This window comes from Symsagittifera roscoffensis, chromosome 2 (genome assembly GCF_963678635.1).
Source record: "Symsagittifera roscoffensis chromosome 2, txSymRosc1.1, whole genome shotgun sequence".
NCBI classification, from domain to species: Eukaryota; Metazoa; Xenacoelomorpha; order Acoela; family Convolutidae; genus Symsagittifera; species Symsagittifera roscoffensis.
Genome location: NC_087063.1, coordinates 11,728,291 through 11,754,361, shown reverse-complemented (window position 1 = coordinate 11,754,361; position 26,071 = coordinate 11,728,291). Strand labels below are relative to the sequence as shown.

The window sequence follows — 26,071 nt, the reverse complement described above, 5'->3', positions numbered from 1 at the left end:
AAGCGCAAAGCGGAAGAATCACAAGCTCAAAGCAACAAAAGACTAAATATCACGAACATTATCTACATAAGCTTCGCAAAAGACAAAATTCCAAGCCGAGTGACTTTCACCAAATCAATACGTAACCTGACTAAAGTACAATATCCTGGTCAAACCAGGGACCTCAAGACTGGCCTAGACTATTCAATCAAGCCTGAATCGCCTCAAATTGCCCAAATTATCACCCAAGCCAACCTCGAAGTCCTGTTTCCCGACACAGAAGTAAAAATCGGAGGCAGACAACACAAGACAAACCAACCCAAGAAGAAACAAACTTCCAGCTTTGTTATCTCAAGAGTCAGTGAACAACTCAGCGAAGCTGACATCCAATCTGAACTTGAGGAGATCAACAACATCAAGGTAGCAAAGCTCTTCCGAATCCAAAGCAGAAGCCTAGACAAGCCAACACAACTCATCAGAGTTTTCACAGATGATGACCTCGCCTGCAGAAAGGCAATCGACAATGGGGTCTACATCTGCAACGAACTGAAACGATGCGAAGCATCCAAAACAGAACCACGAGTAACACAGTGTTACAAATGCCAAAATTTCGGCCACATGGCCATTAACTGTCCGAAACAGCAACGATGCCTCAGATGTGGCGACAACCACGCAGTCAGAGACTGCAAAAATCCAAAGCAGCAAGTTAAATGCATCAACTGCAGAGGCGAACACCCGGCGCAGTACAAAGGCTGCCCGGTTTACAAGACAGCTCAAGTCGAAGCCCAAAAAGCACAACCAAAAGTGCAAAGCTACGCTCAAGTAGTCAAACCACAACCAACCACAACCGTAGTCAAACCACAACCAAAACACAACCAACCATGAGCAAAGAGGACATACAGCAGTTCATTAAAGAAACTGTTGAAACTACAATAGCCGATCAAGTCGAAAAAGCAGTGCAGAAAGCCATGGACGAAAAGATAACCGATGCAATCACGAAAGCCGTCGCTAAATCATGTGAGAAAATTAACGAAACAGTCAGCCATGCAGTTAAAACTCAATTCGAGAAAATAGATTTCACTGAACTGTTAACATCAAATATCAAAGCAAAAAAAAAATACAAAAACACACAGAGAAGCAAGCAGCAGCAGACATAGTAACTCCCGAAATCAAAACAACAACAATAAACCAAAATCAATAGACTCAAGATAGCACAACTCAACTGCAGAAGTATAAACAAGCACAAACTGGAGATCCAAGATCTTCTAGCGAAACACAACATCACTATAGTCTGCTTCAACGAAACAAAAACCAAATATCCACCAAAACTACAAAACTTTAACCTTGCAGCAGCAATCTGTGACAGTGTCACAGGCTCGGCAATTTACATCAGAGACAACATACAGTACCAAGTACTGGAACAAGCACAACACATAAACCAAAACCACAGAGAATGCAGAAAAGTATGCGAGACGATCAAGATCAACACAATGGGTATCACTGTAACAAGTGTTTACCTTAGCCCAAACGCAGAGATAGAGAACGTGACTTTCAATGGAAAAGATCCAAAACACATCATCGTTGGAGACTTCAACGCACAGATCAAATCTGTCAACCCAAAAGCAAGAGCAACCAACAGCAACGGAAGAGTTGTAGACGCTCTCATGCACAACTACTTCATCTTGAACGGTTCCGAACCAACACACCAAAGTTACTCAGACCTAGACTTACACTTTGCATCACCAAAAATGGCTTGCCTATGCACGAACTTTGAAGTGTCAGACACAACACCAAGCGATCACTACATGACAATTGCAGAGTACGAACTAACTGTTCCAAAGAGAACATGCACAAAACCAAACTGGCGAAAATTCAGAGGCACAGTAACGAACTACAAGTTCAACCCTGACTCAATCAAAACTGACGAAGGTCTAGCTCGAGACGCTGACCAGATAGCCAAACACATTGACAAGTGCTACCAAGGCAGCCTAAAAGAACACAAGCACCAATTCACGACCCCACAACTAGTCGAACTAGTCAGAAACAATCACAAACTTGAACGACAAAAACAAAAGATTAGACGATATGACCAACAAGACACCAGTGACTACAAAGACCTGTGTACAAAGCTAAACAAAACAAAGAAAGACATCAGACAGCTAAAACAGACAGTAGAAGGAGAAGACCAACTCAAACTACTCAGTGAAATGAACAAAGGACCAACACAACAGAATTTCTGGAAAGCAGTAAAAAAGCTCACAGGCACAAGACCTAAACGAACGAGTAAACTGAAAATGACAAATCAAGACGCTGCGAACTACTTCGCTAAGATGCTCACAGCAAACATGACGACAAATTTAACAAACTCTCAGGCAGCTCTAACGCATGAACAGGAAGTACATGACAAGGTGTCCCAGGCGAAAATCCAAGATTTTCAACTGGAGCAGACAGGTTTTGCACAAACAGAGATTAGCTTAAAGCAACTCAAAGACGTGATCAAGCACAGAAAGAACACTGACCCAGGACAAGACAAAGTTAGCTACAAAGCGATGAAAAACCTGCCCAACAACGTACTAGAAGTACTAAGACAAATCATAGTACAATCGCTGAGAAGTGGCTACGTTCCTCTAGGCTGGAAACAAGCGACAGTATCAATGTTACCAAAACCCGAGAAAGACCACAAAGATCCCAAGAACTATAGACCACTCTCACTTACAAGCTGTATCGGGAAGATCTGCGAGTGTTTTGTCAAAGAGCAGCTGCTAGTACACTGCGAAGATCACGACATCTTCGGACACTTTCAAAGTGCATACCGAAGCGAACGATGCACCACCGACAATTTACTCTGTCTAACAGAGACGATCTATAATGAGAGTAACTGGAAGCAACCCGTTGCAGCAGCATTTCTGGACGTGCAACGAGCTTTTGACTCTGTCTGGCACGAAGGCTTATACTACAGACTACTAGAAATCAACTGACCGAAATGGATTGTAAAATGGACCAAGAGTTTTCTGACAGACCGAGAGTTAACAGTAGTATACCACCAAGCCAAAGCCGACAGTTTCACACCCAGTGCAGGAGTACCACAAGGAAGTGTAATCAGTCCAATTCTTTTCAACATCTATGTAAGCAAACCAGATGCAGGTCTAACAACAATATCACGATATGCCGACGACATAGCAATTTACACAAGTTCAAATACAAGCAAGAAAGCAACACACAGACTACAAGGTGGCCTAAACAAACTTGAAGCATGGTGCCAGAAATGGAAGATAGACGTGAACCCGGAGAAGACGAACTTTATACTTTTTACAAGACACAAGAAGAATGACTGCAAATTAATGCTACAGAACGAAGAGATCGAACCACCAACAACCACTAAATTTCTGGGAATTACATTAAATGACAACCTGACATGGAAAGACTATCTACAAAGAATTGAAGACAAATCGACAAGGAAAATCAATTTTCTACTAGTACTACGAGCCAAAGGCATCAAATCCAAAGTCTTAAAGTTTTTGTACCAATCAACAATTCTACCAGTATTCACATACGCATCACCTTCGTGGGCAAACGCATCTACAAGGCACTTACAAAGATTACAGAACAGAGCACTAAAAATAGCCTACCATCTACCAGTAACAACACCAACAGACGAAGTACATAAAATCACCAGGATGAAGACGATTCAAGAAGAACTAACAAGACTAAACTCAAATTACCTCAAAAGAGCTGCACAGACAAACCCCAAGATACAAGAACTAATCCGAGACACTCTACAACAATCAACAGACACATACGCACACAGACTCACACCAATACAAGCAATTTTCCAACAACACCTTTCCGCAAGATGAACAACACCCGGAAGTTAACAGCTTAAAGAGCAGCTGGTCTGCTTCAGAAGCTTAATTGGTCACAGACCAACACATACTTATCATGAGTAGCATTTTTATTTGCAGCTTATGTTGAAAAAAAAACATTACGCTGCGCTTTTGTAATAAGGAGCGCATATGAAAAGAAAGGAAATTTTTTGAATACAAATAACCCATATTGAGAAAGCTGGAATAAAAAGCAAGATTGCATTCCACTGAAAACTCTAAAAAAAATATCCGACAGACAGTTGGAAAAGATTCAGCACGCTAAGAAACAGAAAAAAATGACCAAGTGGAAAAGAACAAAGAAAACGAAACAAAATTGACAGAAATTTATCTGAAACTAAAAGTAGTTCACGTTTTTTCGCGCCATTTGCACTTTTGTAATTGGAAAACGAAGTTTGCCTTCTTTTAGTCAAATTAATTTGATGTGAACTTTCAGAGAAATCAAATTTGAGCGTGATCAAATTTAAGATTTTGTCTTTGCAAAAAAAACTAAAAAAAAAAAACAAAAAAAAAACAACCACGTACACTGACACTTAACATTGATACTGATAAGACACCTTCGAGATTTATCTTTTTAAACCGATCTACTAATGAAAAGGCTGATATCTGATTCGACTGTACACAAAACCATCTAGTCTAGTTAAACCAAAACTGGTCTAGAAGCATGCAAAAAAGGTCACATCAACCGTCTGCATTATCCATCAGTGCACATTTAACCTTTTTTTAAAAGGCTGTAGGCATGGATCTGGGCATCTAGGATGTGGAATCTCATCAATCAATACCTGAAAAAATTATTAAAAACGACCTTGAAATCAGAAGGCCAATAAATTTACCAATGTGACTCACCAGGTGAATTGTGTAGTTTGATAGAGTGCACGACATTGTCCAACAAAACAGTGACACGACTGAACAGCTGTCCCTTCTCAACTACAACAGGAGGGCGCAAAGATGGCACTTGCTGGCCCTCGTCTTTGGGGTAGAACAGGTAGGAGCCTCCCCTGTCCACTCCATAGCCCACAAAAGACAATTCGATTCGAGTAGATCGTAGAGTGTTTCGGTCTTGAATCGACTTGAGCAGGCCATTCTCGCCGAATGACAGGTTATAAAGGTAGTTCGAAAGCTAAAAACAGGATTCTTAGAATACAATACAAAATTTATCTTAGACTAACTTGCCATCGAATAGTCAATCCATGAGAGCCACTACAGAAAAACGCAAAATCAGACCAAAAACCGCATATTTAAAACGCTCAACCTCCTTTTTTAAAAAAAATGAAGAAAATTGAGAAACATGCAGAAAATGTAATAAATTTTGATAAAAACTCCAAAAACAATTTAACTTCAGGAGAATTGAAAAGCAAGGGACACTGTGATGTTCATCGATTTGCAAAAAACACTAAGAAAAAATCAAATGAAGTGTCGAAAAAAAACTTTTCATAAAATTGGAAAACTGCATGCATACAATGTCTGATCTGGGCCCCCTTTGGTAATTTCAATGACATCTAATTTTGGCAGGACAATAAAATTTTTCGACACCAAAATACTCTATTTTTAAGGGGAATGGGGGAGGCAGAGAATGGTTAGGGCTTGGGTTTTTCTTAAATTTGCCTCCAGCGCAAAAAAAAATTTACCTAATTAGGGCGTTAGTTTTCTTTTCGAAGAGCTGGGAAAATCAATTTGGTCGCCCGTAAAGAGGGTTGACAAAACTTTGAAAATACCCCTCCTCGAAAAAATGTTAGATTTGAGCCTATTGGAGAGCGTTATCTTCCATTTATCAATACTCTGAAGTAAAAAAAAAACCCGAGATGAAAAAAATCAACTTCGAACAGCAAAAAAAAAATGCAAAAATAGATTGAGAGGGATTCTTCTTGACCACATAACTAGCGGTAATTTATTCTGAATAGCAAAAAACTCACACCGGGTAGAAAGGGCCACTCTAGACAGATCGTTTTCTACGATGGGATTTGTCTACTCGTACCTGAGAAACCACCTTTACTCAAAAAGTCAGGAAACTGTCTTCGTGTAGTGAATCTGATTGATTATAATTCATTGTTTGGCACACTGCTAAAAGTTTTCAAATTTTTACTGTTGTCAACAGTTAATAACGTTTATAACGACAAAAATGTCATTTACTAGTAAGGAATGTTATTAATGCAACCCTGTCTACGCCACAGTTGGATTAGATTTCATGAATTGAGCTGAAAAACCTTAAACTCGTTCGATACTTACTAATCAGGGAAAATAATTTTTTTTACTACAAATATTATACTTCAATTAATAATCCAGCCAGAATAGACGATGACCATGTTGAAAGAATTATATTTTTACTTACAGTCGGAAGTTCATAACTAACACAGCAACATACCACCGCATACTTACTTTTCTGCTCTGTCTTTTGAAGCCTGAAAAAGTTCCAAATATTGCTCCAATTTTTCCGGCATGAAGAATATTTACAGAAAAAATATCGCCAACACAGACGGTTGGAAAAGAGTCATGAACGCCAGAAAATAGAAAAACAAGCTGGCTGGTTTTTTGAAAAACGTCAACTTTCGAATTTCCCAAGAAAAAATAAATGGCCAGCTCTTGGAATTTCTAAAACAATTTTTGAATGGCATTTTAAAAATCAAATTAACCCAATTTGAAAACACTGGATCAACCAGGTAAAGTTTTTATTTCGCCGGGAAATCTGATAATTAAATTCCATTTTGAAATTAGAAGTCGATCACGTTTGTCGTGACCTTCACATTTTTTCTGTTTGATAGTAGAGTTTGCCTTCCTTTTAACAATGGATAAGAAGTCAACTCCAGAAATCAAACCCCGAAAAATCAAGTTTCAGCGCGAACAAATTTTAAGACTTTTCCTGAAAAAAACGAAAAAAACACCAATACCTATATACGAGCATTCGTTACGTGCATGACTCTTAATAACATCGATTTAAAAAATTTCAGGGCAATTAACATTTTTATCAAATAAAGCTCGAACCGATGACGATCGACGCAAGCTTTACGGATGTTAGATAGCGGAGTCAAAAACTTTGCAGATATAGTGGGTTCATAATTCCTACGCACTAGAAACAATTACTGTTGGGGAGAAAGGTTGGGTAAAGTTACCATCGTGGCTACGATTTTATGATAAATCAAACATTTTCATGAATCGAGTTACCTCAAATGGTTTCGGATCTGCTTCAACTATTAGGAATCCATTATTTGGGAAACTTCTATCAATTTTCTCGGTGGCACTAAATGTGAAAATTCTGGTCATTGATATTGAACTGGTTTTTGTAGTATTGCTTCGCTTCAAGTAGTATGTAGACACCGAAAGAGGATCCATGTCGACTGTGAACCATAGATCGAAAGTGTTCGGTTCCATAGTTAGGGACAGATTCTTGTTGCTCCATTCGGGAGACACTTGAGATGCCACTGGATTTCCTTTGCTACAGAGAACCTGAATAATTGAGTCAGATAAGTCAAACCCTCCCTATCCAGTTAAGTGCTCGACCAAAATGCAAAATTGAAAACAATATAGAAGATTATTCGGTTATCAACATTAGCAGTAACCCTACATTTAACAAGAGCGTCAATTCACAAACTCGAAACCTAGCCAACAGACAGTTGGAAAAGCTTCAATGAATTCATGGAAACTACAAACTTTCGAGCAAAAAAAACTATTATCACCTTACACTTCTTTGAACTTCAAGAATCTTGTATAGTTAACAATGTTTTGGAAACTAAACCAGTTCAAAAAAATCTTAATCAGTCGGGATTTTTTTGCTCAACAGTGAAACTCTCCTTAAACGCTTAAGGCTATTTATTTTTTTCTCGCAATATTTAGATTATTTTTTATATTGGACAGTTTGACATGCCTTACAAAAGAATTTAAATTAAACTCAGGATGAACTCAGAAGTCAAACAGCTTAATTAAAAATTTGACCGTGAAAAAACTTCGGAAAAACCTATTCAGTCTACAAAATTAATGAAAAACTGCAAAAAAAAACATAATTAGCCTAATTGTTGTGATAAACTTATTAAATAGTTTCAGAGACGGAGATGAAAACTGTTGATGTTGATGGTCCTCAAGACGAAATGTCCACGCTAAAATATCATGGTCAGACACCAATTTGCAGCTCAACGAACAAGAGACCCTTTATTGAACTCAGTCCCTGCGTAGAAGATAATGGTGCAGGACAACTAGACATTTCGGAGCAAGTGGAAGATGCAATTACTAAGTCAGTTAATTTGTTAATGCCGAAGATGATCGAAAACATAAAAGAACAAATCAAGAGCGTTGTTGAGACGGCGATTGGAACAGCCTTATCTAACTTGAAAAACGAAATGATGTTATGGACGAAAGAAGAGATTTCCAAGCTGGAAAAGAGAGAAGCTTTGAGAACCCTATCAGAAGCGGAACTATTAGAAAGCTACAATCGTAGAGATAACGTGAAGATCATAGGCCTGTCAGAAACCTTGAGTAATGATGGAAAACGAGAACAAGTGGAAACAACAATCAATAAAGTAATAAGTGTTGGAGACGCAATTGACGCAAAGATAACCCATACCGATATTTCCATTGCACACAGGCTGCCAACCAGATCCGGCAGAGACAAGCCTGTGATTGTCAGATTTTCGCGGCGAATCAAAAAGATTGACCTTCTTCGCAAAAAACGAACTTTATCTCAAATTAATGGATTTGGTGATGAAAAGATATTCGAAGATTTAAGCACAGCGCGGGTTAACTTTTTACGTATTATGAAAACAGACGAAAGGATTCAATCAACATGGACACGAGAAGGGACTATATATTTTATCTGGAAGGAAGATCAAAGAATCTATAAGATCAATGGACTTTGGGAGGGCGGCGACTTTCTGGATTACAGCATAGATAACGTGTTAAAGTGCTTTAACTGTGTTTTCGGGAATTCAAATGGACAAAGCGATCCTTGAAAACAGGAAATATGAACTCAGTGGTGCTAGTATCAATGTTAATTTTCTATTATCTAATGTTCGATCTATTAAAAAACACCAGGATGATTTAGAAGCACTTATAAGTAGTCTCGAGTCTCCTATTAATATTCTTTTCCTAACTGAAACGTGGTTAAATGAAAACGATAATATTAATATGTATAAAATCAAAGGCTTCCAAACCGTAATATCTAATAGTAGAAACACAAGAGGCGGCGGGACCATGATTCAACTCGATGAAAAAGTTAATCTAATTGATAGGTTTGAATGTAGCTTACCTGAGTCTGTGGCAATACTGGCCGAAATTGGAGGCAATAAAATTATACTAATTGTAGCCTACATACCACCTCGTTATGATAAAAATAAGTTTATCGAAGAACTGGATAAAGAATTAGAAATACTTGCTCAAAAGAATATACCTATTGTATTAGCAGGTGATTTTAATATTAACACTCAGATTAAATAATCTCCAGCAATCATATTTAAACTCAATAACAGCTAATGGCTTTGAGCTCCTAGCTAAAAGTACAACAAGGTTATGTGAATCGACTGAATCTTGTTTAGATCATTTCATAACCCGAAAAATTGATAACCCAATCATTAGAGTGCTTGATAATGAATGTTTTTCTGATCACTATCCCGTAACTTTACAAACAGATTTCAATGAAAGGCTTTTCGATATAAATAATTCATACCGCGATATGTCGTTTCTTATGAAAGAGAAAACACTCTCCGATTTTAACCAATTCCTGAAGCAAAAACTGGAGACAACCAATCTTGTAAATAATGATAACATTGATGATGCTTATGAAGAACTTTATAAATGCCTATTTGAATCGGTAGAGTTATTTGCTCTTATACGAAATAAAACATTAAAAACTAAGTCAAACGCGCCATGGTTTAATAAAAAGGTCAAAATTTCGATTTCAAAAAGGAATCGACTATATAAAGTATGGAAATATGACAAATTGAATACCAAGAAAAAAGAAGCATTTATTCAAGAGCGTCATAAAGTTGAAAAACTAATAAGGGTAACCAAAAAAGAGTATTACTATAGCAGATTTAATAAATGTATTGGAGACTCGAGACAAAGATTTAAAGTACTTAATGAAGTAACAGGTAAATCAACAAAGAGATCTCGTATTACAAATCTATCGGTTAATGGTGAGTATACATCAGATATCATATCAATATCTAATTGTTTTAATGAATATTTTGCCACAATAGGCGAAAAACTCGCTGACTCAATGAAGCCGGTGAATGAAATCTTGACTAATCATGATTCCGATAAATCAATTTTCCTTTTCAACTGTTCTTTTGTGGAAGTAATAAATACCATAAACGATTTAAAACCCAAACAAACTTGTGGAATAGATGAGATCAGTAACTTGCTTCTGATTAGAAGTTGCTATGTCATAGCTCCATATCTTACATACTTATGTAATTTGTCTTTCAATTCGGGCCTATTTCCAAAAGATCTTAAACTGGCAAAAATCTTACCGCTTCATAAAGCCGAAAGCAGATCAGATATGAATAACTATCGTCCGATTGCACTATTAAGTAGTATCAGCAAGGTTTTTGAAAAACTTATGCACTCTCGTATATACAATTATCTAGAAAAGTTCGACCTATTGTACGATCGTCAGTTTGGTTTCCGTCAAAAATATGCGACAATAGATGCCTTAGCAGAATTGACTGAACGCATTCGGCTAGGCAATGATAAAATCTTTAATTGTAGTCTTTTTATTGATCTGAAAAAAGCTTTTGATACACTTGATCATAAAATCCTTTTGTCAAAAATGGAAAAATATGGAATACGTGGAAACTGCTATCATTGGTTTCAAAGTTATCTCTCGGAAAGACATCAATGTGTTCATATCAATGATTATACATCGGATTGGTTACCTATAAAAACCGGAATACCGCAGGGTTCGGTTCTAGGTCCTCTACTTTTCCTTATATATATCAATGATTTAGATGATGTAACTTCACATTCCGATGTTTTCCTATTTGCGGATGATACTAATATCACTAGCAGAAGCTCCAGCATCGAAATATTTCAAAATGACTTGACAAACGTCGCGAACTGGCTGTGTGCAAATAAATTAGCAATAAACACTGACAAAACAACTGTAATTAGTTTTAATAAAAATAGAAGTGCTTCTAATATCGATATTAAACTACTTGAAACTGTGTATAAGCCTGAACCTTCCTGTAAAAATCTAGGAGTTGTTTTAGACAGCAAACTGTCATTTTTTCATCATATTCAAAAAATTAAAACAAAATTGGGTAGGCACTGCGGTGTTATTTCTAAGATGCGTCATTATGTTCCAAAGTCCATTTTATTAAAGTATTATCAGTCGAATATTAAGCCTGTAATACAGTACGGCATACTAGTCTATGGTGGAACCAGTTTTTCAAATTTAAACCAAATATTAATTCTTCAACGGAAAATTGTTCGAATGATTTATTTCAAAAACAAATATGATAGCATAACGGAAACTCTGATAGTCAATAAGATTTTAACGGTTCATGAGCTATACATCTATGATCTGTTAAAGTTTTGCATTCGTTCTTTGAATCAAAAACATTCTACTCTTTTTTTGAATACAATGTTTTCTTTGAAACGTTACAGCTAAAACACAAGGAAATCCAAATATACTTCATTTGTTACCCATTGTTGTAAGAATAACACTAAAGCAAATTCACTGACTAATCGAGGTTCGAAATTACTTAATTTGCTCAACGAGAATAATTTACTGCCCCAAAATATTGAAAAGATGACTAAAAATGAGGTAATAATTTTTATCCACAATTTTAGGGATAGCTTTATTCTGGGTAATTGCGATCTAACTAAATATATTTTTAATTAACGTTCCCCTTTTTTTCAATGCAGTGGTTAAATGCTACACGACAACCATATATGAGCTGCGAATATACCCTAAAAATATGAGCCTCCAAATCCTTGTAGTTTTCGAGATATCACTGTTTTTTTCTGTTTTGTTTTTTTTTCTGTTTTTTTTTTTTGTTTTTTTTTGTTTTTTTTTTGTTTTTTTTTCCACAGTTATTTATATCCTCTAACAACGGTGACAGTGCTTCAATAGAAGGACTGCCCCCCCAATACAATAGTTTTTTTATATCCGAAATATCGCCTTTTTAATGAAAATATCAAAAAATCAAAAATATATTTTATTTTTATCATTATTTTGTTTAAATAACATGAATTGTTGATGTAAACCGGGTAGAATATAAGTGGGCGCTCAATGTGCCTTTTGTCTATCCTCTCCGAGTTATTTATTTTGATGCTGTGTCTATTTTGATGTTTTATTATAACTTTGGAGAAATAAATTCTTTCTTTCTTTTCTTTGTTGTTGTTGTTGTTAGCCCACGCGGGTCGGGTTGGGCTCTTCTGTCTCCAGGTCAAGGAACTTAGCAACCTCTACCGGCCGAAGCCACAGGTCTGCTGGGGTGAGTGGGGAGGGGTTTTGGGAGCAGTTGAAAAGGTGACATGTTGTGTGGGGGGTAAGGGAACAGGTTGGGCAAAGGTGGGAGATGGAGCTGTCGAGGCGGGATAGGTAAGTGTTAAGGAGCCGGCTGTAGCCAGACCGGAGTTGGGAGAGCTTACAGCGCGTGGGACGTGGGAGAGATTTTTCAGAGGGGTCTATCTTTGGGGGAGGGATACAAATAACTTTAGACGGAGGGGTTTCGGCTAGGAACTTGGTTACAAGGGAGGTATGGTTGTCTTTTAAAATTGGTTTGTAGTAGTTAAAGATAAAAGTGGAGACTTCGTCTCGGTCGTCCAGAACTAGAGGGTGGTTTGCGTAGACTGAAAAGTCGGTTAAAATTTTCTGGGTGTCTTCTTTGAAGCAGCTTATAATTGAGGGGCGAAGTAGACGGGGAGGAGGGGGATGTGAATGTATAAAATTAATGGGATGGTGGGAACGATAGGTAGAGATAAAAAATTGAGATGACAGAAGGGTATGGTGGTCTTTGACCGTTAGGATTTCAGATTCACTGTGCAGGTGGGCAGTGGAACTCATTAGATTTGATCCAGTAACAACGCGAAGGGATTGGTTTTGGGCAACCTGCAGGCAATTTATGGAGGTGTTACTTGATGCGTGGGACCATGCGGGGGCTGCATAGTCAAGTATGGGGCGAATTAAAGCTTTAAAAGTTAGGAGGAGGGTTTCTTTGGAGTGACCCCAGGTTGATCCTGCTAATGCCTTCAGGATTCCGATCCTGCGTCTGGCCTTTTCAGCGGATTGTTTGCAGTGAGTGGCAAAACAAAGTGTTGGATCAAATGTCACCCCTAAGATTGTTGGATTTTTGTTTAGGGGTAGCGCCTCGTTATTTAAAAGAACACTAGGTGTTTTATTAAATTCTTTGTTATAAGAGGAGAAAAGTGTAACTGATCCTTTAGAGGACGCGAAACTTAGTTTGCGTGAGGTGAAAAAATCGTAGAGCCTTTTTAGGTAGCTATTGATGGAGTTTGAGGCGATATCAATATTGGAACTACTTGCGAAGGGGTGGAAATCGTCTGCATACGAAACAAGGTTTACATTATCGGGAGGTGGCGGTGCATCATGGACATAAAAATTGAAGAGTGTGGGTGATAAAACAGAACCTTGGGGTACGCCACAGTGGATTATTCGATGGGGGGATGTGTGTTCACGGAATGAGGTGGCAGCCTGTCGACCATTAAGGTAATTACTTAGCCAGCGGACTAGACTTCTTGGGAGGGGAGTGTCATGAACGAGTTCCACAAGTGAGCGATGACACACCATGTCGAAAGCCTTAGATAAGTCAAGTGTGGCCAGTACCGTACGTTTAGGGGGGCGATTTTGGTTAAAACCGTCTGAAATGTAAAATTCGAGAGTGGAGAGAGCTGTGGTGGTGGAGTGAAAAGGGCGGAAGCCGTGTTGGTGTTTGGCGTTGGGGAGATGTTTGGTAAAGATGGGGTGAACGAGCCTCTCCAGAATTTTAACTGCTGGGCAGAGTAAGTTTCTTTTCTTTAATCATGGGCGCAACAGCGTCTCTCCGTATACGGCTAGACATGGTCCTTTCCCTCGCTGAAAATATTTGACCGAGATGAGTAAAAATTCACTTCGTTCATTGGCACCTAAAGATCCAAAGCACAATCGGCACTGAAGTGCTTTAACAACGATTGGTATTTTGAGTTTCGCAGCTTTGAACACAGAGGCGAAGCAGAACTTCGCTACTACTTGCGATAAATTACAAAATTAGCACGGCTGGATGCTCGAATGAGGGAAAATGTCTATACACACTATTGCTAGAGCAGTAACTATGCACAGACTACTTGCGCAGACGACCAGTGTCAAAAAAATTTTGAAAACCCCCCGTTTTATCCTCTTCTCCGAGCTTAACTTAAAATTCAAGAAGCAATGAGAAAAATTAACAGCTAATTAATCATTAGCAAAAACAAGTTAGGTCAGAGGCCTTCAAAGAAAAAACTAATCAGCAAAAAAAATGAAGCGAAAAACAGCCAATCGAAGATTGGAAAAGAGCAATGAACGCAAGTATACATAATAAAGAAAACACTGACTTTCTTGAAAAAATCTCAATTTTCGGATTTCAAAGAAAAAAATAGATGCCACTTAAGCTCTTTTAACTTCTAGAACAATTTATAATAGGCGCTTTTTTGATAACACGAACCCAACTAGAGAAAACTGAATCTATAGGTAAACTATTTATTCCACTTTCGAAACTAGAAATCGTTCACGTTTTTTCGCGCCATTTCCACATTCGTATTTAGAGAACGCTATTTAGGTCACTTTCAGCAGATGAATTTCAATTGAACTCAAAAAGTGCATATTTACATAAGTGCATTCATAAATGCATCAATATAGATGAATGCACATCTGTAGTTACTAAACTTTTAAGACTTTTCCGGAAAAAAAAACAAAAAAAAAATCAGCAAGACCTATATAAGAGTCTTCACTACGTTCATTACTCTTAAAAATTACTAGTTGGTTCACAACCAGCAAAAAATCAAAACGAATAGCGTTTAAAATGCACAAACTCGCCATCATCCCCATCTCCATCAACATCATCGTTGGTTTTCCAGCTCTGATTTGACTCGAAGGTGTGGCCGATAATATTTGTTTCGAGGCGGGTTGTAAGTGAAAAAAAAGCCTAAACGCTTGAATATTTTCGATACTGTGAGAGTCGTCCAAAATTGTTAGGAAGTGAATTAAGCATTGTTTTGTGGACACAGACTAAAGCAGTCACAAACTGCGAAGAAAGTGAAGGCGAAACATCAAGTAAAACTTATGAAGAAAGCTAAAAAATTTCTGATAGCGAAATAAACTTTAAAAAAGCATATAGGGAACACCAAAAATCTAAACAGAGATTTTTTTGTAAAGAATCTAAGGGTAGACCTGAAGCGTCCATAAGGTGATACATCAACCAAAAACGGGTAGGACGGGAAGGCTTTAATAGTTTTTAAAAAGCGGGTAAAAGGAAAAAATATTACATTCAAAAGAACTTAATGAGACTCTGAATAATGGAACTTAAAAAAGGAGTAAATATCAAGGACCAAACATTAGGAGCAGAGATGTATATTAGATGCAGAGATGTTCAGCAGGGAAGCATATTTTCGCTAGAAGACCCAAAACGGTCATTTAGCACAGCAAATAGACGGCATAAGTCAGACCAACTTAAAATCAAGAAACAACGAGTACGATGGCTTCATTGCAAATTACTCAGGACAGTTTTCAAATCTCAAGCACGTGGACCGATTCCTAAGGAAGCCGAAAGCAAGCTGTCAGAAAACATGTAATTTTTGAACTAAAACTTCTTTGTTTCAACAAATGAAACATTGCAGTGCTTAGCTAGTCGCTGGTAAGAGCGGTTCAATCGTCTAAATAAACAAATTTTTTCGACGCAGCCGACCATTGAGAGAAAATATCGTAAGTTTAATGCCGCGACTCAAACAACTTCAATGCAAAACAATCCTTATCTTCAACAACAGCGCTCTCATTCATTTTTATAATTACCTTGTAGATTAAAAACATCGCTAATTCCAGATGTCACAGCTAGTTTCCTTATCCGAAAATCAGAATTTGATCATTGCAACTATATGCCTTTCTAAAGTACCCGCCTTACAGAACTCATACTCTAATCCATAAAAAAAGTTATCCGATCTAGAGAAGGAACCACACCAGGAGACCCATTAGCAATGACGATGTACGGGCTAGCCACTTTACCTTTAATAAAACTACTCAACGATAACAACTTAACTCAGAAATGGTATGCAGTCGGAAATTTGACAAGCCTGCGAATAGCTCTTGACAACCTTATGAAACACGGAAAATATTTTGGATATCAAGTAAAAGCACCAAAATGCCAGCTCATTGTAACAGATAACAAATACAACGAGGCGATAAAAATATTCAAAAATATCGAAACCAAAATGAAAAAAAAGGTGCCAGAGTATTTGTTTCTGTCATAGGATCCGAGACTGAAAGTCAAACTTTCTTAGAAACTCAGTTAGAAAAACATAACAAAATACTGAAAAAACTTGGCAAGATCGCGAAATATCACCACAAAACATGTACTCCTGTTACACCAAAGGGGTACAAGAAAAATTATCGTTTTTAGCGAGACCTACTCCCAATGCCACAGAAAACATGCAGGCCAGCAATAAAATACTGCAGGAAAAACTCATTCCAAGTTTAATTGGTAAAGATAATTTTAGCCATCAGCTTAGAGACATCGCTTCTTTGCCCTTGAAAATGGGCGGTCTAAATATCAAGCTACCTTCTGACTATGAGAATTTTTTGAATGGTCAATTGAAACATCGTCAGTCTTAGACACATACGACCCATTAACAGCTATATCTGAGCAAGAAAAAATCTATACAAAGTTAAAACTGAAAGAACAAGCCAATAGAGAACTAACAATTTGAACCAATTGAGTGACAGTGAAAAATACTCATTTGAGCTAGCCTCAGAAAAAGGAGCCTCAAACTGGTTAAAAGCACAGCCACTTAGCAGATATAATTTCAACTTCAATAAACCCGAATTTCGGGATGGAATTTATCTCAGATATGGATGGGAACCAATCAATATTCCACTCACATGTGCATGTGGTCAATCTTTCTACCTTGCCAGTTTGAGGCTCTGTTTAGGTAGACTGTGCGAAGGGTGGATACACCCACATGAGGCATGACCATATCAGATATACCTTTGCCAACCTCATGAGCGAGGTTTCCTATGATCTTGAAATCGAGCCGAAACTTCAGTCGTTGCAAGGCGAGATCTTTGTCAACATTTCAACCACGACCGATAAAGACGCTTGGCTAGATGCAAAAGCAAACGGATTATAAGGCTCAAGGTTTAGCCGAACCTTCTTTGATATCAAAGTCTTCAAGCCGCACGCAAAAACTTCACGAAGATTACTGAAAGACGCCTATAAGTACCACGAATCGCTAAAAAAATCAAAATACCAACAGTGAGTTCTACAAGTCGAACACAGCAGCTTCTGAGCGCACATTTATGGCTGCACTGGCGGTGCCGCACCAGCAACTATACGGACAATGCAGCGCATAGCTGAAAAACGTAGTGAAAAAAGGCATGAAGCTACTCAGAATTAATAAACTATATAAGAACTAAGATAAGCTTCGCGCTGCTCAGGAGCGCTATCCTTTGTATACGGGGGTGCAGATCACTGTGTAAGACGCAATTCATAGACAATTTGATTAGTGCTATTAATGAGGAGGAATGGTTGAAATAAATACTTTTAATGACAACGCATTAAATGCTGACTTGATTTAATTCCAGCAATATAGTTTGATGATGTATTTATGTCACGCTGGTATGGGCCCTATCCAGCTAATGCACGACCGTACCTACACGAAAAGGCCCCTTTTATAACTTACCTTTTAAAGAAAATTTGATCATGAATTATATCAAAAATGTCGCTTTTGTCCTACTTGAATGGGATACAGTAACGGCATGGCATAGAAAAACAAAATTTACAAGCAAGGAGCCCAAAAACAATTTTAGCGCTGTGTTCCAGGTTCGTGGATGTTTTGAAATATATTTCCATATATGATGTTTTTTTAGATATAAAGAAATTATCATTACATGATAGCCTTTTTTACATATAATTAAAAATCATAACACCCGGTATAATGAGTCGAACCGATAAACTTAAACAGACTTTAATTGATATCTGCTTCGACAGTAACTTCAGCTCATCAATATAATTTTTGTTTAGGTAGATCTGTTTATGTTTATCTTCGAGTCATCATCCGACTAGAATTTCGAGTCATCATTTTTATTTGTACTTTGCGGCCAAATACTAGTCCAAAAATACGGTATGTTTGTTTATGCTTCAAAAATTAACACTAGTTTTGCACAGGTTCGTAACTTTTTCTACAGTAGGATTTCACATCTTCAGAGGAGACTTTAATAACCCGTTTTCTTATTAAAATATGCCACGGTTTTGGTTTTTCCACTTATTCATCTTTTTTTTCCGCACCTGTTTTTATTCCAGGGTTAGAAGTAAATTGTCGCTCTTGCTTGAGATCCATAATTTGTTAAGTTAGATTGATATCGTTTTATGCTGTTAGTTGAATCAATTAAGTTTTTCTATGCCATGCCATTACTGTATCCTAGTGGAGCTCATAAGAGTTGAGCCAGTGATCACCCGGAGGGCTTGATTTTGAGTAATCACCTGCAGGCCACTCAAAATCAAGCCAACGGGAAGATCACTGGCTCAACTCTTATGAACTCCACTGCCCACCTGCACAATGAAGTCAAGACCCTGAACGTTAATAACCACCACTCCCATTTAACTTCAACATATTGCTTGCATCACCCAAATCATTTCTATCACTCTTCACCCAAATCATTTCTATCACTCTTACCCCAAAACACCTCGTCACATTCGAAAATCAATTTTAAGTGCTTTTAAAGACAACACAGACTCCCTCTTAACCGACCAAAATCCGTCACTAAATCTGAACTCATAAGAAGTTTCCACTTTCGTTTTCGACCACTACAAGCCCCTTTTAAAACAAAACCATACAAAACTAGTAAGCAAGCAAGTTCCCATCAGAAACCCCTCTCTCAAAAGCAATTTGTATTCCACCTCCTACCATCGACCCCTCAAAACAGTCTCTTCCTAGAATCCCCTGCTGTAAGCTTTCCCAACTTCGGCCGGGCTACAGTCGGCTTTTAAACACCTACCTCGCCCGCTGAGACAACCAAGTTTCCCCACTTTGCCCTTACTGTTTATTGTCAATTTACACTAGTTGCCACATTTTAACTGCCCCAAAAATCCCTCCCCATTTACTACCGCTGACCTGTGGTTGAAGTGGGTTGAAGTAGCGAAATTCCTTAGCCTGGAGACGGATGGGCTGAACCCGCCCAATATGGGCTAAAGAAAGAAAGAAAGTTGAATCAAAACGTTATCTCCCTGGCTGTGAGTTTTTTCCTAGTGTATCTTTGTTCAAGCATTCTTTACTTATGAGGGACCAATGCTTATTTGTTTGATTAATTTGTACCAAAAGGTATCAACTGAACTTAATTTGTAGTTTCATATAGCCTGTGTCAATTGATAATAGTCGGTAGATAATTTGACTGCATCTTTGAAATCCTATGATGGGCAACTATGAAGGATAAATTGTCAGTTCATGGATTCATTTTGGATATCAATATTCATGTTTCAAAGAAAGCAATAGATAGGAGATAGGACTACAGCTCTTTGAATTTCTGCAACAAATTTATATTTGAGCCTTTTTTGATTAAATTAACTCAATTGTAAAAAAAACTGGATCAATATGTTATTGTTCCGCTGTTAAGATCACTTTTTATTCCGCTGTAAAATCTGAAATTTAAAATCCTTTTTTTAAACCAGAATTCAATCACGTTGATTTGGATTTTTACTTTATTGCTGTTCCATAGTTGAGTTTGCCTTCGTTTTAACAAAGGGAATGAACTGAACTTGAAAAGAAATCAAAAATCAAACCACGAATAATCGAATTCAGCGTGAACAAACTTCAGGACTTTTTCTGAAGAAAAATCATCTCCACCAATATTACAGTCTGAACGATTGTTATTATAACAAATGAGCTCAACTAATATCTGTTGGTGAAAGGCAGTCAATCAGAACAGATATACCAACTGCTGCCCTCAATGATACAGGTGACTATGGTAAACTAATTTTTAACCTGAAAGACATCTTTATTCCGACTTCAAAAGGGTTGCTAACCATGAGCGTAAAAACATACCTGAACATGTGGCGAATCCACGATTATGGAAACTAGTTGCTGTCTTTGTATTCCAAGCGAATTGTAAAACAAGACAGATATCATTTTGCCCTCTTCTAGCCCCGCCACAGACTGTACTTTTCTACTCGGCATGGAGTCATGTTTATCGCGTGTTTCGTCGACTTCGAGAATATTCTGTTTGTCGTGTGAGGGTCCGGACACAAGGAACTCGACTGACCTTGAAATGACTTCATCGGCGTTGTTTACCGAAGTAAGCAAGCGTGCTCCATAGTCCGCCACAACATGATCCTATAACGTGCACCTTTGAAAACCTTACGAAGCTCGAAAATAGAAGGTGATGCAGTGTGTTAACTAGAATTTTTAAGTAAGGTTGCTAATTGTTATAAATTTTTACGTGAGGTTGCTAATTTTTATAAGTTCGATTGACCAAAATTTAAGGTTGACCGAACTGAGTTCTCTCAAAACACTTCAAAGGCCTCATTTTACACGAAAGTTCTACGCCACAGGCAAATTTTCTTTTTCAAAAAAGGCAAAAAAGCCCTATCTGGACACCTTTCGAAAAGTTTTGATTTAAAAAAATTGCGTTTTCAACGCCCCTCAAAATTGCCGTCTTTCAAATTTATTAAGGGTCGCTTGGCAAGAAGTAAAAGAGTACCAAAAGGAGACCCTTCGAACGGTGAGTGATTAGAATCAGGCCCCCTGCCCCAAATCTGCCTCTGAGTAGATGGACTGTTAATATTTTCAAAACAAAACGTTTTAGTTTATCTTCTGTTTGTCACAGCAGCTGTTAAGAGCCATCTTTAAACACTTGTAGGCTAATACTTTTCCAGATCAATTTCACAACGATGAGTTTTGAGGCCAAAAAAGAACAAACATCACCTTTGCAATTGAAACAAACACCACTTTCGCAATTGATACGAAAACATCATTACAAAAATTGCTAAATTATTTCAATTTTTGAGCCTCATTTTATTGTTAGTTTAATTAATTTTGAATTACTTTACCCTTGATGTACCAGTTATGCCATCATGATGCTGAAACAGACCCAAATTCCGTCTCGCAACAGTCAATTTGTCCAGCAGATAGCTGGAAACATTTTTCCAGACACCAGATTCTGACTTGGAAGCAGGCGCCATGAAGTTAGCTATTGAGAACGCAATCTCAGCAGCCCTGAGTCGGGACTCCAGAACCCTATCTAGTTTCTTGTAAAAAGCACGCGAAGTGTAGAAACCTGACCAATAGGCGTCTTCTTTGTCCGAATAGGTGAAGAAGTCTCCACTGAAAACAAGGTAACCCGATGCGAGATTTTTCACCTAATTTAAAGCAAGATTTGAGCGGTTTTTTAGACGATTGCGCTCAAAATCTTGCATCAAAATGAGCCGTTTACTTATGAAAAACCTCGCAAGATTTCAAAGCTTTTTCAACACAACTCAATTACCCAATCAATTATCCGAGGACATCAGCTGATCAGATCTGTACAGCAAAATTCAAGTGTTCCAGCTTTGGATTGTATAATTATTAGGAATTGTATTAATTGTTAGCTACTTATCAAGAATTTTAGATATAGATCCACACCCACCCCAAGCAGGAGCGGATCTAGCGTGGTTTCAAAAATTTTCGACACAGGCGAAGCTGCGCTTCGCATACACTTGCGAGAACACGACCAAAAAGCAACTCTATCAAGTGAAATAAGAAAAAGTAGAAATAAGCCACGAATTAATAAAAACTCGGCTACGCGTCGGAATCCAATCTGCGACCTAGCAAATATGAGTCTCGCGCACTAACCACTCAGCCACGGATGCTTAAAATCCCCAAAAACTAGCATCAAATAACGCAGCTACATATGCTAATAAATAGCCAACTCGATGCACCAAAAGTAGACACAATGTTGCATGTACAAAAATTGAAAGCATAAAGCCAAATTATGTATAAATTATGCATTTCAAAAAACTGCGAGATACTTTGAGTTAGAAATATTCCGAAATCGAGCTTTTTATCTTTGTACTGCTGTTTGAAACTAATAAATGGCACCAATATTTCCGACTTAGGTTGGAAAAAGAAAGTTCGTCCTTTTACACTTTGCTTCGCAAGTGCAACGATAGAAATGCTCTGAATATTTGTTGTGCAGATGATGATACGTAACAAGGTTCTTAATTTTTTTTGCGATTGGCACTATTAAAAAAAGCCAAAAGACATTTGGAAAAGAGTCACCGAACGCAAAGACAAAAAAATTGAGACCATTTTTGAAAAAACTTCAAATTTCAGAAAAAAAATATGGCATTAAAGCTCTTTGAACTTTAAGAACCATTTATGATCGGCACTTTTTGAATAGAATTACCCAATTTGAAAAAAAACTGGAATGTTAAATAAAGTATTGATTCCGCTGGAAAATCTACAAAAATAAATTCCACTTCTGAAACTAAAAATCGATCTTGTTTTTTGCGCTATTTCTTCTTTCGTAGGTGAAAAACGAAATTTCCCGGCGTTTTCGCAAAAGAACTTGAATTGAAATTAGAAGCACTAAGCATAGTGGAAAGGCGTTCACTTCGAGATCGTCAGATCGTGTAATCGATCCCATGCAAAAGTAATGATAATCGATCCCATGCAAAAGCACAAGTAGTGGGTGAGGACGAGATCTCACTTGACCTCTAGCTTCAGTTATACTACAGCCTGACTAATTCAGCTGCAATAGTGATACCACATGAAAATTCTAGAATGCAAAAAAGCTACGCTCAACAAAATAACTCAGTCTAGAAAGTAGGGAAACTAAAGAAACGAACTATGGTTAGGCAGGCTGGATAGCTTTTCACAGATCCTCTGCAAACCGCAGAAACCACAATTACTATTGAACTGAAAAAGTTCATATATACCTAAGGGTGCCTTAAAAAAGGACAGTTTTACACCGTAAGAAATCGAAATTCAAATAAGAAAACAGAGGCAGGCGAAAATTGGTCAAGGAACAGGAAGCCCTGAAATGATTCAAATTTGAAAATTTTTAGCCTAAGAATTTCGAAGGTATAACTTATACCGTTATAGCACCTTCAAGAGGAAGATTCTTTCGTTAGTGATACAAGACTAAAAAGAAAAAAATTTAGCTGGAAATTCGGACAAAAAGATGAGTAAATCGAAAATTTCAAGTTTCATCCAGGTCAGCTTACACACAAACAAAAAGCTGTTACTGCTTTTAAAACGACGCAATATGGGGCGATTAATTCAAAAAAAGATGAGCCAAAACCTTTTAAGCCGAATTAACAGTTCATGTGATAAAAAAAAGAAAATAAACAAAATTCAAAGAAAAAATATTACAACATAAGCACGAAAATTAAAAAATAACATAAACATAGCGAATGAAAATACAGTGAAAAAAGAATAATTTTTCAAATCAATTTTCGAGATTCAAAAAAATGGCCTAAAATGTCTTCAAACTTCAAGAATCGTTCAGGTTGAGTTTTCAAAAATAGCTAACTCGAACTCATAAAATTGGATCAACGGATGCAACATATTATTTCACTGCAAGTTCAAAAAATTCAAATCCACTAAGTTGCTTATGTTTTTTGGCTCAATTTGGACATTTTTAGTTGTCTCAAAAAACTCAATGTTTGAATTAGCCTAATTATTGTGCTAAACTTAATAAATAGTTTCGGGGATGAGCCAGCAATGCATGGCGCATTGAATGGAGATCTCTTGATGGTCTATATTATTGGAGCCAGCTCACTATTCTATGCTCTTGGGAAAAAGATCACTTTTTCAGTCGAAGGAAACATTTATCGCAAAAAAACGAGTGAGTTTGCATCGACGCTCAAAAGATGCGACAAACAAGGTGCAAGGAACTTACAAAAGGCATAGAGCCTAATCAATCAGTAAACATCTGGCACGACGCAGTTATTAATTCAATTTCTGATCAACCCCGAGACCCACTAACTGGAGAAGAACTGTTATTGTGAAAGAGAAAAGGCACCAAGCATATACGCTGAGTTGAAGACCCTTGATAATTCCGTGGTGCATATGTTGAAAGACGTGAACTAAAATTACAACAAACAGAATTCAGAACTTAATGCAAAAAACAGCTCTTCATCAAGAATCCTATCTAGAAGTCAAAACTCTGGACATTGTGAGTAAATACTAAGTGACCTGGAGCAATTAATTCAAAAAAAAAACAAACAGAAACCATCGCAAAAGCACCGAGAAGCAGCTCAAAAACAAAAACTCGAGGAATCTTCTAAATAATTATCTTTCTTCTGTTTCTTCTTTACTAAAGATAAATACTGTTTGTGAGACAGAACTAGACTTAATTACCCAGACTTGGAGCTGAAACAGATCCCCTTCATTTTCTCATATTTTTTCTTCTCTCCTATTAGTATCGTTCCAATCATAAAAATTAGAAATAGATTATACGAAATGGAAAATCATGGAACTACAAACTGAATTGCCCACATTGCCTTTTCGCAACGAAACACCGACAACTCCTGTCAATGAGAACTCAAGCAAAAAACGACCGTGCTCTGTTTTGAGCCCACTCAAGGAACAGAAAGAACAAATAACACTAAAGCCGTACAGCAGAAAAATAAATGGGCTGTCAATTAGATGATTCAAGTTATTGTTGATACCTTGAAGACAAACTGAACGCAACTATAGAAGCAATGGTGACGGAAGCAATAAGAAATGCTACATCTGAAAATTGTAACGGAATAAAAGCGCACAAAGACTTTGTTGATAAAGCTTGCCTGAAGACATAGGCGGAAGCTGAGCAACTGAAAAGCTATAATAGAAGAGAGAATATCCAAAAAATTGGTAGGCAAGAAGAAGATAGCGAGGGTTATAATGTAACGATGAGAAAAGTGTTGGAAGTAGCAAATTCAATAAGCGCACAAGTTTCCCCAGACTGATTTGTCATTAGCTCACCGGCTTCCACCGAAAGGAAATGGACCTAAGCCTATATTTGCTTGATTCTCCAGAAGAGAAGCTAAAACAATTATTCTCAAGAAAAAGAAATTTATGATGAAAAAAGATGATTGAATTGGAGACGTTTGGACTCGAGATGCAATTATTAATTACATCTGGGAAGCTCATGGAGTAGCCTTTCTCAATGACAACATTTGTGTATTGATGAGTTGTTTAGGTAAAAAAAGGAGTTTTTCAGGTCCAGTCAAACTGATGACACATGAATCTTCCGTGATAAAACCATGTCATAAAACCATGTCAATCCGCTGAAAACTTAAAAACTAGAATCATGCTCTCTAATGTTCGCTCTGTTAAAAAGCATCTTGAAGATCTGGAAGCACTTCTAAGCAGCCTCGAGTCTCCAATGAAAACACTTCGCATAAAAGAAACATGTCTAAATGAAAAAAGACATGTATAAAATAAGCGGATTTCACATCACTCTCACAAACAACAGATTTACAAGAGGAGGTGGGACAATGAATTAACTATGATATAAGACTTTATTAATTGATCAACTGGAAACTGGTCTACTAGAAGCTGTGGCTGCGATAGTACATACAATCTTTAGGGGAAAAAGATCAATTTAGTCTGCTATATACAACATCGTTATAAAAAGAAAAATTTGTTGAAGAACTAGACAAAGCATTAGAATCAGTTGCCAAGCTCAAACTGATCCAACAAACAGACAAGCCCTTGACAATTTTCTAACTCTAGTCACAAAAAAGCCAGCTACATATACTAATAAATTGACAATGCGATGCAGCAAAAGTGACATTCAATATAAATACACACGATTTTGCATGTAATAATTTGGAATATAACAAACTGGGCATCCACACTTACTTTGCATTTAAAAAACTGGAAAGCGTATGACAACCTAATTTAAAAACATGCATTTAAAAAAATATTGTGAGATATATTGAGCTGGAAAATTTCAGAAATCGAGTTTTTGTTATTGTACTGTTGTTTGAAACAAATAGCTTTTTTGGTTTATTTGATGAATAAAAACGCATTAACTGTGTTAACTTGGTGCTAATCGAATATCAAAGCACATGCTA

General features: G+C 37.3%; 2 protein-coding genes across 10 annotated transcripts in view; both read right to left on the bottom strand.

The window, feature by feature from the left end:
- LOC134840715 (dynein axonemal heavy chain 2-like) overlaps positions 1-26,071 on the bottom strand; it is a 446,672-nt gene that overhangs the window by 384,524 nt on the left and 36,077 nt on the right. The window lies entirely within an intron of this gene.
- LOC134839691 (alpha-mannosidase 2-like) overlaps positions 1-26,071 on the bottom strand; it is a 37,086-nt gene that overhangs the window by 7,520 nt on the left and 3,495 nt on the right. Inside the window, exons 6-10 of the mRNA XM_063855313.1 lie at positions 21,072-21,350; positions 20,345-20,360; positions 20,073-20,312; positions 7,020-7,301; positions 4,762-4,980 (exon numbers count right to left, since the gene is read on the bottom strand). Coding sequence (XP_063711383.1) covers positions 4,762-4,980; positions 7,020-7,301; positions 20,073-20,312; positions 20,345-20,360; positions 21,072-21,350 — 1,036 coding nt within the window. The remainder of the gene's footprint in view (positions 1-4,761; positions 4,981-7,019; positions 7,302-20,072; positions 20,313-20,344; positions 20,361-21,071; positions 21,351-26,071) is intronic.